Source organism: Parasteatoda tepidariorum, chromosome 9, assembly GCF_982258835.1.
Source record: "Parasteatoda tepidariorum strain Cologne lab strain chromosome 9, Ptep-v5.0, whole genome shotgun sequence".
Taxonomy (NCBI): Eukaryota; Metazoa; Arthropoda; class Arachnida; order Araneae; family Theridiidae; genus Parasteatoda; species Parasteatoda tepidariorum.
Genome location: NC_141763.1, coordinates 9,370,340 through 9,383,079, shown reverse-complemented (window position 1 = coordinate 9,383,079; position 12,740 = coordinate 9,370,340). Strand labels below are relative to the sequence as shown.

General features: G+C 31.2%; 1 protein-coding gene across 2 annotated transcripts in view; it reads right to left on the bottom strand.

Moving 5' to 3' along the window:
• Positions 1–8,783: 8,783 nt before the first annotated feature.
• Positions 8,784–12,740, bottom strand: part of LOC107442641 (tumor protein p53-inducible protein 11) — a 49,320-nt gene continuing 45,363 nt past the window's right edge. Inside the window, exon 7 of one of the 2 annotated variants that reach the window (XM_016056263.4) lies at positions 8,784–11,223. In XM_016056263.4, coding sequence (XP_015911749.1) covers positions 10,994–11,223 — 230 coding nt within the window. In that variant the 3' untranslated portion in view covers positions 8,784–10,993. The remainder of the gene's footprint in view (positions 11,224–12,740) is intronic. The other variant, XM_016056262.5, reaches the window with a different exon arrangement.

Genomic DNA, 12,740 nt, shown 5'->3' with positions numbered 1-12,740 from the left:
TGTCTTTTCATTTTATATGTTAAGACATGGTACTTAGCGTTTTTAAAAAGTGCTTAAATGCGCTTATTTTCGATTTACGTTTTTTAAAAACCCTTAAAGGTGCTTTTTTCATTGGGTGTTTTTAAGAAGTGCTTAATTTTCCATTTTCGAAAATATATTTTTTCTTTACCATGTCAATTTTCGTCACGTATTACGCAAAAGCGTGCTTTTCTCATTGTTCTGTTCAACATTATCATTCAACCAAAAGCTGCTTACCACGGGCTACAGTAGGCCCATAGCATATGATAGCGCCAATCATTTTACATGTTTGATGAAATACTTGCTAGTCTGTGTGTGTGTGTACTGAGCTGGGATCGGTGAGATTATTGCACTCTCGTGTGCAACTCTTCTCAGGGGTCTGTCTAGGCCAAATTTACTACCGTTTAACTCTACCTTCACAAATTGAACTTTAGGAAAAACGGTAGTTTAAAAAAAAAAATTTCTTAAAATTTTATTTTTTTATCTCATAAGAATTTCTATTAGAATCCATATTTTTGAGTTTATTTTTTAATTTTCACAAAATAGGTAACCTCTCAGAAAAACCTTGACATTACCCTGCTACTGCATTTTGCAAGATATTCTCAATTTCAGGCTTCATTTTCCACCCTCTGAAATCAAACTGAAAAATCTCTCAATCTTTTTATGGTAGCTAATATAATCAAGAACAGACTTCAAGAAGGAAATATCAATAACTAATTATTTTATCATGATCATGTGAAGAGTCATGATTATCATGATCGTGAAAATTATTTTGCCTTTTATTAATGTATATAGTAGTGCTTAAATTTTTTTTTTTTTGAGTGCTTAAAAGGTGCTTATTTTTTGTTGAAACATTCGGCTATGCACCCTGTTTTTTTCTTTACCATGTCTATTTTTGCCACATATTATGTAAAAGCGTGCTTTTTACATTGTTTTATTCAACATTTTCACAGTTCATTCAACCACAAAAAAGTACTTAAAAGGTGCTTATTTTTTGTTGAAAGTTTTGGCTACATTGCCTGTAAAAGTATGTTGAGATATTCAAGCTTCCTCAAAAGTGATTCCTCTGTCTTAGAATTTGAATTTTGTGATTTTTCAATAATATGTATAGTTTGTCTATGTTAAGAACTCTCCCCACCACAAAGTCTGAAGCCGCCTGATGCTATGGAAACAAGAATAGCTCATTTCAGGGAGGGTAGCTTCTCTTCACTCTAGGTCCCACACAACAGACCGAAGAAAAGGTTCCCTTCGACCTCAGCTAACACCTGTCTTAAACAATTACCCCACACCCCTACTTGAAATAGTTATACCATAGTCACCCCCTCTCCAGACGAATGGCTAGGGGAGTTCCTACTTTAGACAAACTATATTTTAGTGTGAGTTAGTCATTATTTTAGATAGAATGGCAAGTGTGGGTGAGATCAGTCGTGGGAACTGAAATCAGGCCTGAGAAAAAAATTCAGGAGACTAACTTTCACCAATTGATATCTCTTTTTCACTTGTTTTTTAAATTAAAATGTCCTTTTCTTCCTGAATAAATTATGAAATATTTTCAGTTAAAAAATAAAATATTACATTTTAATAAAGACATTGTTTTTCTTCATAATTATTGCGAAATGATCAAGTAATGATGTCCCACTGATTTGAAAAAAAAATGGGATTGATTCTTCTATTACACAAGTATTCAAAAACATTATAAAGTTACGCAAAAAATTAAGGCGATGCTTCAGTGCTTGCTTGCTTACACAAAATTCGTTCTATTGCTGTGTCTATATTTGCTTCAGTTTTGGTTTTACCCCCAATGTTTGGAAATGCTAATCAAAATAAAATTGAGTTTTTTTTTTTTTTTTTTAAGAAAAAGAAATTTTTTTTAAAAAAAGATAAGACAAAAAGTAAATAAAGATACATAGCATTTTTAAAAAGTGCTTATTTTGGATTTAAAATTTTTAAAAGCCCTTAAAGGTGATTTTTTTATTCGGAGTTTGTAAAAAGTGCTTAATATTCGATATTATAGAAAGAGATTGTTTTCTTTGCCCTGTCGATTGTCGTCAGAAATTACAACAAAAAGCAAGATTTTCACAATTTTCCCAAAAATATTAATCAGAAATTAGTTATTTTATCATGATTATGTCAAGTTTTTGCATTTTGTTTATTTTATGTTTATAAATGAAGAACTTTAAACAATAAAAAAATAATTTTTATTACTGCACATATCAATTTCTATTGGAAAGTGCTTAAAAATATTTTTTGAGTGCTTAAAAGGTGCTTATTTTTTGTTTAAAAATCTAGCTACGCACCCTGGAATAGCTTCATGAAAAAATGTGGGGTTTATTATTCAGTGCTTGGTGTAAAAAGATGTATAGAGTTAACTGTTTTTATCTCCATTGCTGTAAAAAATAAATACATTTTTTTAGAATAATAATCAACAGCGCCATTATTGTAGAAAGTTACATTTTCGAGTCAGTGTGCTATACCTTTTTAAAAATTCTGGTAAATAACGTTGAATTGAGTTAATTGGTTAAAAAAATTTATTCAGTTTTGAAGTTTTTTTAGAGTGGCACTCATGCATGTGTTGTTTTGAAGGTGGTGTTGTATATATATACAGTAGGGAACCGATTATCCGGAACGGTCGGGACGATCGCTATTCCGGATAACTGATTTTTCCGGTTTTCTGAATCGCTACAAAAAGCCGTTTTTTTAATTGTTAAGCCCAACTAAAAAAAAAAAAAATTGGAAATAATCTTAAAAATATGAAAAAACGATGAAGTAATACACTAATGATTATTTCCAAAATGATGGTAAGGTAAACATCTTTAAAAAAAGAAAGAAAAATCGTAAAATCTTATGAGGAAAAAAAATTTTTTTTTTAAAAAGGGAGAGAAAATGTATTGAATTTCGTTCCGGTTTTCTGATTTCCGGATAACGGGTTCTGTACTGTATATCCATCCATTCCCCACCATTCATGAGATACTACTTCTGCAGTCACTGTATCAATCCTTTTGATGTGCAGAGATGATTGAGATCCGGAAATCCAAGAACCAGAAGTTTCAATAAAATCATCGATCACATTTATGTATGGAAATTCTTGTATATTTTATTTAAAAATATTAGAACTATAATTTATGCTCGGCATCTCTTTCATTCGTAAATATTTCTTCTGGTAGAATAGTAAATGTGATTAGAGATAAAAGTAACTTATACATTATTATTTATTTAAATTATGTTGCATATAATTTATTTAGAATTTCATGTTTTGAAAATATCAATGATTTAAATTTACAAAGACATAAATGTTTTGAAATGCATCCTTTTACTCAAGAAAGTTGAGTTGGGCTCACAATCACCCCTGAATATGCCCTATCTCTCCAGGTTCGCTATCAATTTTCTAAATCATTCTATTTATTGGGTGTATTTTTGTACTTTTAGAATGTTTCATTATATTCATATATGCATTGATATTTCACATGTTCCCTGTAGACTTATTATTATAACACATTGTAAAAGGGTTAAAACCTTGCTATTAAATCCCATCAATCAAAGTAAAATAGCAAAAAGGGGATATAAAGTTTGTCACATTTTATTTGAACAGCAGACAAGTAGATACATTTGTTCTTGTAAACAACATTAAATTTCTTTTTTTTTTCTTCGCAGTAAAATTTTAATAACAAACATGCTGCTCTTTTGATAACCTCTGTCAAAATTAAAAAGTTTACTTTCACCTTATTTTTTGCTTGAGGAAGGGTGCAGCAATTTGAAACGCTTACAAGTTTTTATTTATTTATTTGCTTGCATAAATCAGATACTTAAAACTATTTCTGCAATAATTTTGTTTATACCTTTTCTGTTTTGTATATATCTTTTTTGCCATTTAAATGACAGAATTGTAATTTATCGATTAATTAGAGCAACATAGTTATTGATGCATTCACAAATTATGTTGTGCACGCGCAGCATTCAATGCCATGATCTGCTCTAAACAGTAACATGGCCAATGACAATTGTAAATTATCAATTAATTATCGATAATTAGAGCAACATAATTATTCATGCATTCACAAATTATGTTGTCCACTCTCAGCATTCAATGCCATGATCTGCTCTAAACAGTAACATGGCAAATGACAGAATTGTAAATTATCGATAATTAGAGCAACATTGATGCATTCACAAATTATGTTGTCCACTCTCAGCATTCAATGCAATGATCTGCTCTAAACAGTAACATGGCAAATGACAGAATTGTAAATTATCGATAATTAGAGCAACATTGATGCATTCACAAATTATGTTGTCCACTCTCAGCATTCAATGCCATGATCTGCTCTAAACAGTAACATGGCAAATGACAGAATTGTAAATTATCGATAATTAGAGCAACATTGATGCATTCACAAATTATGTTGTCCACTCTCAGCATTCAATGGCATAATCTGCTCTAAACAGTAACATGACAGAAAGATATAATTAAAGCAAGAGTGTCAAATTTATGCAGCAACTGCTGTCAGTGGCGGATCCAACGGCGGGGGGGCTCATGACACCCCCCCCCCACAAATTGAAAAAGTAATAATAATAATTTTTTTAATAGTTTACAAAAGAAATAAAATATTTTAAAAATTATTTAAGGGAGCATATACACCTAGGTAGGTCGGAAAACTCGATTTTTTTTTCCTCCATCTAATTCTGTTCTTCACTTTCAAGAGTCCCTGGACTCCCCACTCCATTCCTGGACTTAAAAAGGGCCACAACCGCTTTGACTGATACTATTACTATTTTCGAGGATGAAACAAAAAAGGGCCGATACTGTTTTTCAACAAATGTTTTCTGAAGCTCGAGATGTTGCTGAACAATTAAATGTAGAGCTGTGACCAAAACGTTTAGTTTCTCGACAAACACAAAGAAATAATAATCAGCCAAACCAGACCCCCAGAAGAATATTTTCGGAAGGCTATTTATATTCCTTTATTAGATAATATTTTAACAGATTTAAAGGACAGACTTCCCCAGATGTGATGAAACTTTCGAATCTACGAGTTTTTTTACCTCGTCAAACTGTTACAGAAGAAGATCTTATAGCCGTTCGTGAAACTGCCGAGTTTTATAAGAATCTCTTAAATGCTTCTGTAAAAGTTGTCGAAACAGAATTTCGTCACAAAATGGCAGCGTGAACGATCTTTCCAAGATTATTAATGCCTGTGACATCGATTTGTACCCATCAATCAATATGTTGTTGAGAATTTGAATAACTCTGCCAGTTAGTGCAGCAACAGCAGAACGTTCCTTTTCAACTCTTCGACTTCTCGAAACTTGGCTTTAGAGAAGTGCTTCCCAAACTTATGACTTTTGTGTACACTTTCTAAATTTTTCGTAACGCTGTGTAACACTAATAAAAAAATGAATGTATTTTTTACTATAAAAAAATTGCATGTAAGTTAAAAATCTCAACTGGCTGTTGACACCTTTAATTATTAACTGTTAACTCAGCAAAAAATAGCCAATAGAAAAATACGTAATCGTAAATTTTCATGACTAGCTTTGTTTTTAAATAAAATTTTTTGAAATTTTCGTTTGTTGCGCGATATTTTGCATAAGAACGCGTACCACTCTTTGGGAAACACTGACTTAGAGCAACTCAAAATCAAGAATGATTAAATGGACTAGCATTATTAAACATTCATCGAGAAATTGATTTGTATGTTGAAAAAATCATTGACAGATTTGCCAAAGTTTCTAAAAAACGCATTACTTTTATTATTTAAATATTTTGAATACTTGAATTATTTATGTACTTATTGTTCATTATGAAAAAAATAAATGAGAAGACTAGCATTAAAAACCCCAGTTTTTTTTCTTTCAAAAAAAATATTAAAAATTTTTTTTCTTCTTTTTATAAAAAAAGCTGATTGGGGGGGGAGGGGTTAGAGTCTATCACCCTCCCCCTCCCCCCGAGGAAAAATTTCTGAATCCGCCCCTGACTGCTGTATTTTTTGTTACAACTGAAATTCGTATTATGCTACAAAATGGTTTTGATTTTTACACTGTTATAAGCCCTTTCAGGTGTCAAAAAACTCTTTAACATTTTGCTTATGGCTGTTACGACAGGTGAACCAATATGACAGATTTCATATACTAAAAGCTTTAAGCAAAGATTTAGTATTAAGGTCGAACGCCCTACCAAGTAAAATGACACTGTAAATAAAAACAGGATATCTGCGCAAATGGAAAATCATTTAAAGTCATGAATTTCGGTATTGAACAAAATTTGTCATGAAATGTCAAGATTTCAACTATTTTTTTAAAAAAAATCATGGAAAGTCATGGATTTAAGTCGCTGAAAAATTAAATTTTTAAAATGGAATCCCCCCCCCCATATTTCATGGTGTTCCGAATATCTGAATTTGTAACGAAATCCCCCACTCACAGTCATATTTTACTAAAATATAAAATGTTTTTAACCAGTAAAAATTATGGTGTTCTTTCAGAAATGAAAGACAATACATCACTCCTAGAGTGAATTATCTTTTAAACATCTGTGATTTCAGAATTTTTTTTATTATTTTTATTTTATCAATTTAAAATTCTAGCCGAAGCAAGCCAGTCATCGACGAATTTTTTTTATTCCGAAATGAGAACAGAAAAATCAGGAGTATTCCTTTCCGATGAAAAAGAAAAGTATTTTTAGAATATAATTTTGCAGAAAAAAAATTATTTTTTTTTTTTGCTTTTGTATTTTTCTTTTTCAGATATTTTATTGCTTCAACTCTTTCTTTGCTCTGTTTTTTTTTTTTTTTTTTTTTTTTAAAGTTTAAAATCTATAAATATGAAGATGCAGAGTATAACAGTTTTGGTTATGCCCATCATGTCAATAAATGTTATTATGATGCTTTTTTTAATTTATTGCTGTGTTTTTGTTGGAGAAAATAGTAACTTAGTTAAGTCATGAAAAATTCTTGGAATTAGTCATGGAAAGTCATGAATTTCAAAATCTAAACTGTGGCAGATACCCTGTAAAAATTATTATCTAAATAAAATACATTTCATATACAATTAAAACAATGTAAAAATAGAAAGGCTTGTTATCTAATGTGCTCAGTAAAAAAGCAAATATTGATTTATTTAGAGGTTTCTATAAATAAAATAACACTCTGGTGTCCAACTTGGTGATATATTCTAAGGGGCAATCCTCAAAATATAGTCTAGCCCACGAATTGTATAAAAATAGTGAATTGAAATGTCAAATTGTTAATATATAAAGATTTTAACATTTTCATATATCTTTTCTTAATACTGAATCTGTACTAAGCTTTGATTTAGCAGGGTTGCGATCCACGGGAAAACCTGGAAAATATACTGGAAATTTAAAAATCGCCTAAAATAACAGGGAAAATGCAGATAATTTTGTTTCTTATTTTTGTCTTTTAAAAAATGGTGACCACTCAAAGCGGGACATTTAAATATGTTCGGCCGTTCCTTTTTTTTCCCTCTAAGTTTTTCCAGCAATTATAACTAATAAATATAAATATAGCTGACACAAGAGCACAGTAATTGTGTTTCCTCTTGATATATTGTGTATAATATATTTACAGGGAATTTTTTTTCCTTCCAGATATAAATGGCAACCCTGTTTAGATGCAACAATATTTTCCTTTGTATTATGTAACAATTTTAATACCGTTATAATCGTTCTAAAAGATACGTGTATTCAATTTTTAACGAAGGATTAGTGATGCAACCGATGTCAATCAATCGATTTTTTTTTTGGATAGATCAGCTAATACTATTTCATACTTGATTTCCTTTTTTCTTTCTCCAATTCATTGTAGTTTTTTGTTTTGTTTTGTTTTTTTGACAATTTTAATTTTTAGTATGATAACGAAGATGATTACGGTATTTATAGTAAATATTATGGTCAAGTTATAAAAATTAACAGTCTCTTATGAATTTCGATAACAATCTATTTAAAATAAGTTATAAAATTTCGTAATATGCAACCTAATCTGCGAAAGTTTTTCTACTCTTTTTAAACAATTCTAAAAACAAGTAAACACAAAAATAATTCAAAAGAATAAATTAAAAAAAGCTAAAAAACAATTTAAAAATCACATGAAATAACAGATAAAATGCAGATAATTTTTTCTTTCTTTTTTTTACAAACTGGGAAAATACAGAAAATTTTGTTTCTTATTTTCGCCTTCCAAAAAATGGTGACCACTCAAAGCGTAATCTATGGGATATTTAACTATGATATTTCAGCTATACTAAACTATTTCATTTACTATAGCATTATTTAAGTATGTTCCTTTTTTCCTCTAAGTTTTTCCCTCAATTATAACTAGTATAGTTAGCTCAATATAGCTGACACAAGAGCACAGCTATTGTGTTTTCTCTTAATATATTGTGTATAATATATACAGGAAAAACATAGGGAATTTTTTTTCCAGATTTGAGTGGTAACCCTGATTGGTCAAATAGGCTCAATGCAATATGTTGACCAGTTATCCATTGCATCCCAGTTATCCATTTCCTGTTAAAACCGAAAAAAAAATGTGTTTTTAATTCTTGCTCTTCGTGTATAATATGTTATCTAAAGTAAAATCAGAATAGATAAAGCATTCGTATGCAACTAATTAAACAAATTTTTGTTAAGTATAGTCATTAGCAATATGCAGTGTAATCAGTTTTGTTTTCTAATTTCAATGTAATTTAATGAGAGAAAAAACTCTTCCATGGGTTCCTACGGGTCAGGGAGAACAGGGAAAAACCTGGAATTGTCAGGGAATTTTATTTTAACTCCAAAAATCAGGGAAATTGCAATTTTTTTTACAAAAACCTGGAATATTCCTATATTATACCGGGAAAATAACCAGTCTTAAAATTGTCAGTAACAGTAATCAGTTATTGATTCGAGTTAAATAATTCTAACATCCATTACAATTATTTGTTGTAAAAATTTCACATTTTAGTCAAACTGAAAAGTTTCCATCCTCTTTTTATAATACTTTTTTTTTTACACAGAAAATCTAATATTTCACATAACAAATAAAAGAATTAAAGTTTTCTGATGAAAATAGGGTCTCAATTATTATTGAAATTTACCTGGAAAATTCGAGGATTCTTTTTTCTTCTGAAATTTATTGGAAACCCTGAGTTATTTTTATTGTTACCATTACTTAAATTGTCTCTCTAAAAAATTTAGCCAGAAAAAAAACATTTTCTGAATACAACTATCCAAATGAATTTTTTTTCATACTCAATATTTGTTGTTCCAATATATAAAAACTTCATCACGCTTAAAATAGCACATTTTAATTTAAAAAATTTTGTTCGACAAATTCATTAATAATTTATTATGGAACAGTATAATGATTTTTTTTTATGAAATCGTACCTAGGGTACTACTTTAAAATGGGTCTTTTCATTTGATGATTTACTCTTTTTTTTTTCTTTCTTTCTTTCTTTATACTTTGATTGAAGTTAAAAGCAAAGCCAAAGATTGAACATTGATTCTAAGTGCTTCTCAAACTACTCAGTAAAATGTTCATGCACACACTTTTTTTTCCTCAAAGCATTATACTTTTTTAAGCAAAGAAAAATGGCTGAAATCGAAAAGCTGCTGTCATACAATTTTAAAACTGATGGTAGAGTCAGAGTTATTAAAAAGTAGAAAGATGTATCTTTTCTTTGTTCTTAAATCAAGATTCTTAAGTAGGAACATTCCGTTTTCTTCGTTTTTTGAATCGGAGTTCTGTTGTTTTTAAGTATAAAAACATGTCTAATCCTTTTTTTCAATATATATAATAATTGTTCTATAATTCTTCATTGGAAACTTGTGTCTTGTTCTTAATTCAGGGCTCTTTAAACCTAAACCTCGTTCTTGAAACAGGGTTTTTTAGTTGGACATATATGCCTCACCTTATGTCTTAAGTTAGGGTTCTTAAATATGAAAGAACTGTCTGTAAACAAAACAATATCATAATAAAATGTTAACATTGTAATATTGTTATTCAATTAATTGGAATTCCATAATGAAGGGTGGCAACCGTCCTTTTTATAGTGTAATAATTGTTCTATAATTCTTCAGTGGAAACTTGTGTCTTGTTCCTAATTCAGGGCTCTTTAATCCTTGTGTCTCTAAACCTCGTTCTTAAAATAGGGTTTTTAAGTTTGACATCTATTCCTCACCTTATTTCTTAAGTTAGGGTTCCTAAATATAAAAGAACAGTCTGTAAACAAAACAATATTATAATAAAATGTTAACATTGTAATATTGTTATCCAGTTAATTGGAATCCCATATGGAAGGGTGGCAACTGTAAAAAGAAAAAAACTTTTTTTCATATCCTTCATTCAATAAATATTTTTTCTATGATTTTCTTCTATGGTTCTCAATTTTTTCTTCTTCCAAGAATAGCTTTTACTAAAATATATGTTCCATGTTCTGGTAGTTAAAAATTTCTGTAGTAACACTTGATTTTGCTTAAAGTCTTGATTGCAGCACATAAGAGTATTCTTTAAATAAATTTTTTGGCCATCCAGACCTGTTTAATGCACAATTATAGGCAATGAGGTGAAATATATGGTGGAATTTGGATGTCTTCACCGAAAGACTTGTCTTTAATTTCACCAACATTTTGTCGCGGCAAAGCATTTTTCCTATTTTATTTACCTTAATTTTAAGTTAGGGTTTTATACAATTATAGGCAATGCGGTGAAATATCTGGTGGAATTCGAATGCCTTCACCAGAAGACTTGTCTTTAATTTTACCTTTTCACAACAAAGCATTTTCCCAATTTTATTTACCTTAATTTCCCTAATTCTCGTCAGTTGCTCTATGAATTGGACTTCAGTTAGATTTACCTGGATTTTTGAAGTTGCTTTTTGAATTCAGCCTCAGATTACAAAATAATGTGTGGTCAATCAAACAGAGTTATGAAGTTTGAGGAGCACAAACTACATTGTTTTAAGAGAGCAAAGATGTTTATTCATTTTTCTTCTGTTCCGGTTGTTGTCTTGTTAGGGGTTGCTGATCTTCCGGGGTGGGCTGACGATCTCTGAGGTCTTTGTTTGAAAGAGACCTGCGCAGACCGGCTCGACTGGAACCCATGGCCCAGAAAAAGTATGCACAACCCAAAAGAAGAAATGGTGACAGATACATATTAAGATTCTTCTCATCATCCCATCTGTTTTGGTAGAGGCATCTGATGAAATCTAAAAGGGGAAGAAAAAAAAACCCATTAAACTTTTGAAAGAAATAACATTGTACATGGAAATATAATTCCTATTTTTTTCATACAGGTGCACTTTCTCAATCTCCACTGATGAGTGTTAACTACGCTGGCAGATGCAAATGCTTTTGCAAAGTCAAGACTATTCATCCCCTTAACAATCAATGCGCACGCTCAAATAACTAATCTTGGGATCGACAGGAAGACAGCCACCACTCTCATCAGACTAAGAACAAAACATCATAAAGACATGAAAATCTCTGCAGATGGGACTAGAAAATATCAAAACTGTGGCAACTGTCTTAATGTGGAACTCACACCATATCATGTTTGTAACTGCCCTGCAGTCGCTGCAGGCCTTCACCTTTTAAACTACCCTACAGAAGAAGATTTATATTCATTTAATGCCATAGAGATAGTAAAGACTATTCAAGCACACCATGAGATATGATTCAATAGAGGATATGACACCAACCAAACTGATGAGTGCGTTTTTATCTCCCCTTCTTTTTTAAGAATTCGTTTTTTTTACTTGCTCAACCAGGTATGTGCGGTGAGTTGCTATGGGTATAGTTTGTCTAAGCTAAGAACTCCTTCAGCCACAAAGTCTGAGGCCGTTTGGTGGTGCTATAGTGTATTTTAGGGAGGGTAGCTTTACTCTAGGACTAACACAATAGACCGAAGAAATAGATTCACTTTCTCGCGCTGACCCGAGTCGAAGCCACTCCAAAACAGTGACCCCGCACCCCTAATTGAAATATTCATATCTCGTTACCATAGCGACCGGCACAGGTTCAGACGAATCTCTGGGGAAGCTCTTATTTTAGACAAACTATAATTAACTGAATGTAAACAATAACAAACTTCCTAAAACAGGTACTTCCGCTTATGGTATGCGTACGAGTCGATGCGCGAGTATAATAATATTGAATGGCGTGATTTTCCAGACTTAGGCGTAATAATCAATCGGAAGTAGTAACCAGAATGACTTACGATGAATTTTAACCCCTAGCGCATTCCGTGCTGAACTTTACATGGTCAACCATCCATAACAAGTTTTTCCTCACCTCTGTTGACCATATCTGGTTTGGGAAAATGACCTATAGTGCAGCTTTGAGGAGAACTCCTCCAGACTAAAAGTCTGGGGCTGTCTGCTGCTATGGTAACAAGCGAGAGCACATTTCTAATGGGAATGCAATGGAATAAGGAAGATGTCGATTGGTTTAACTGAAGCTGACCCATGCCAAGATCACGACAAAACTATTTATCTCACATCCCTATTCGAAGTGACTGTTTCTCGTAACCATGGTACCCGCCTCGACGCGAGACTGATGTCTGGAGAAGTTCTCCTGAAAGCCGCACTATATCTTTTCATTTAGCTTAGTATTGTCATGACAAGTGCCTGTTTTTCTTTTGTGTCGAAAGGAGTAAATGTTTACAAGCGTCATTTTTAGCAGGAAATAAGAAGTTAATATTATCTAATTATTCATTTATCCTAAA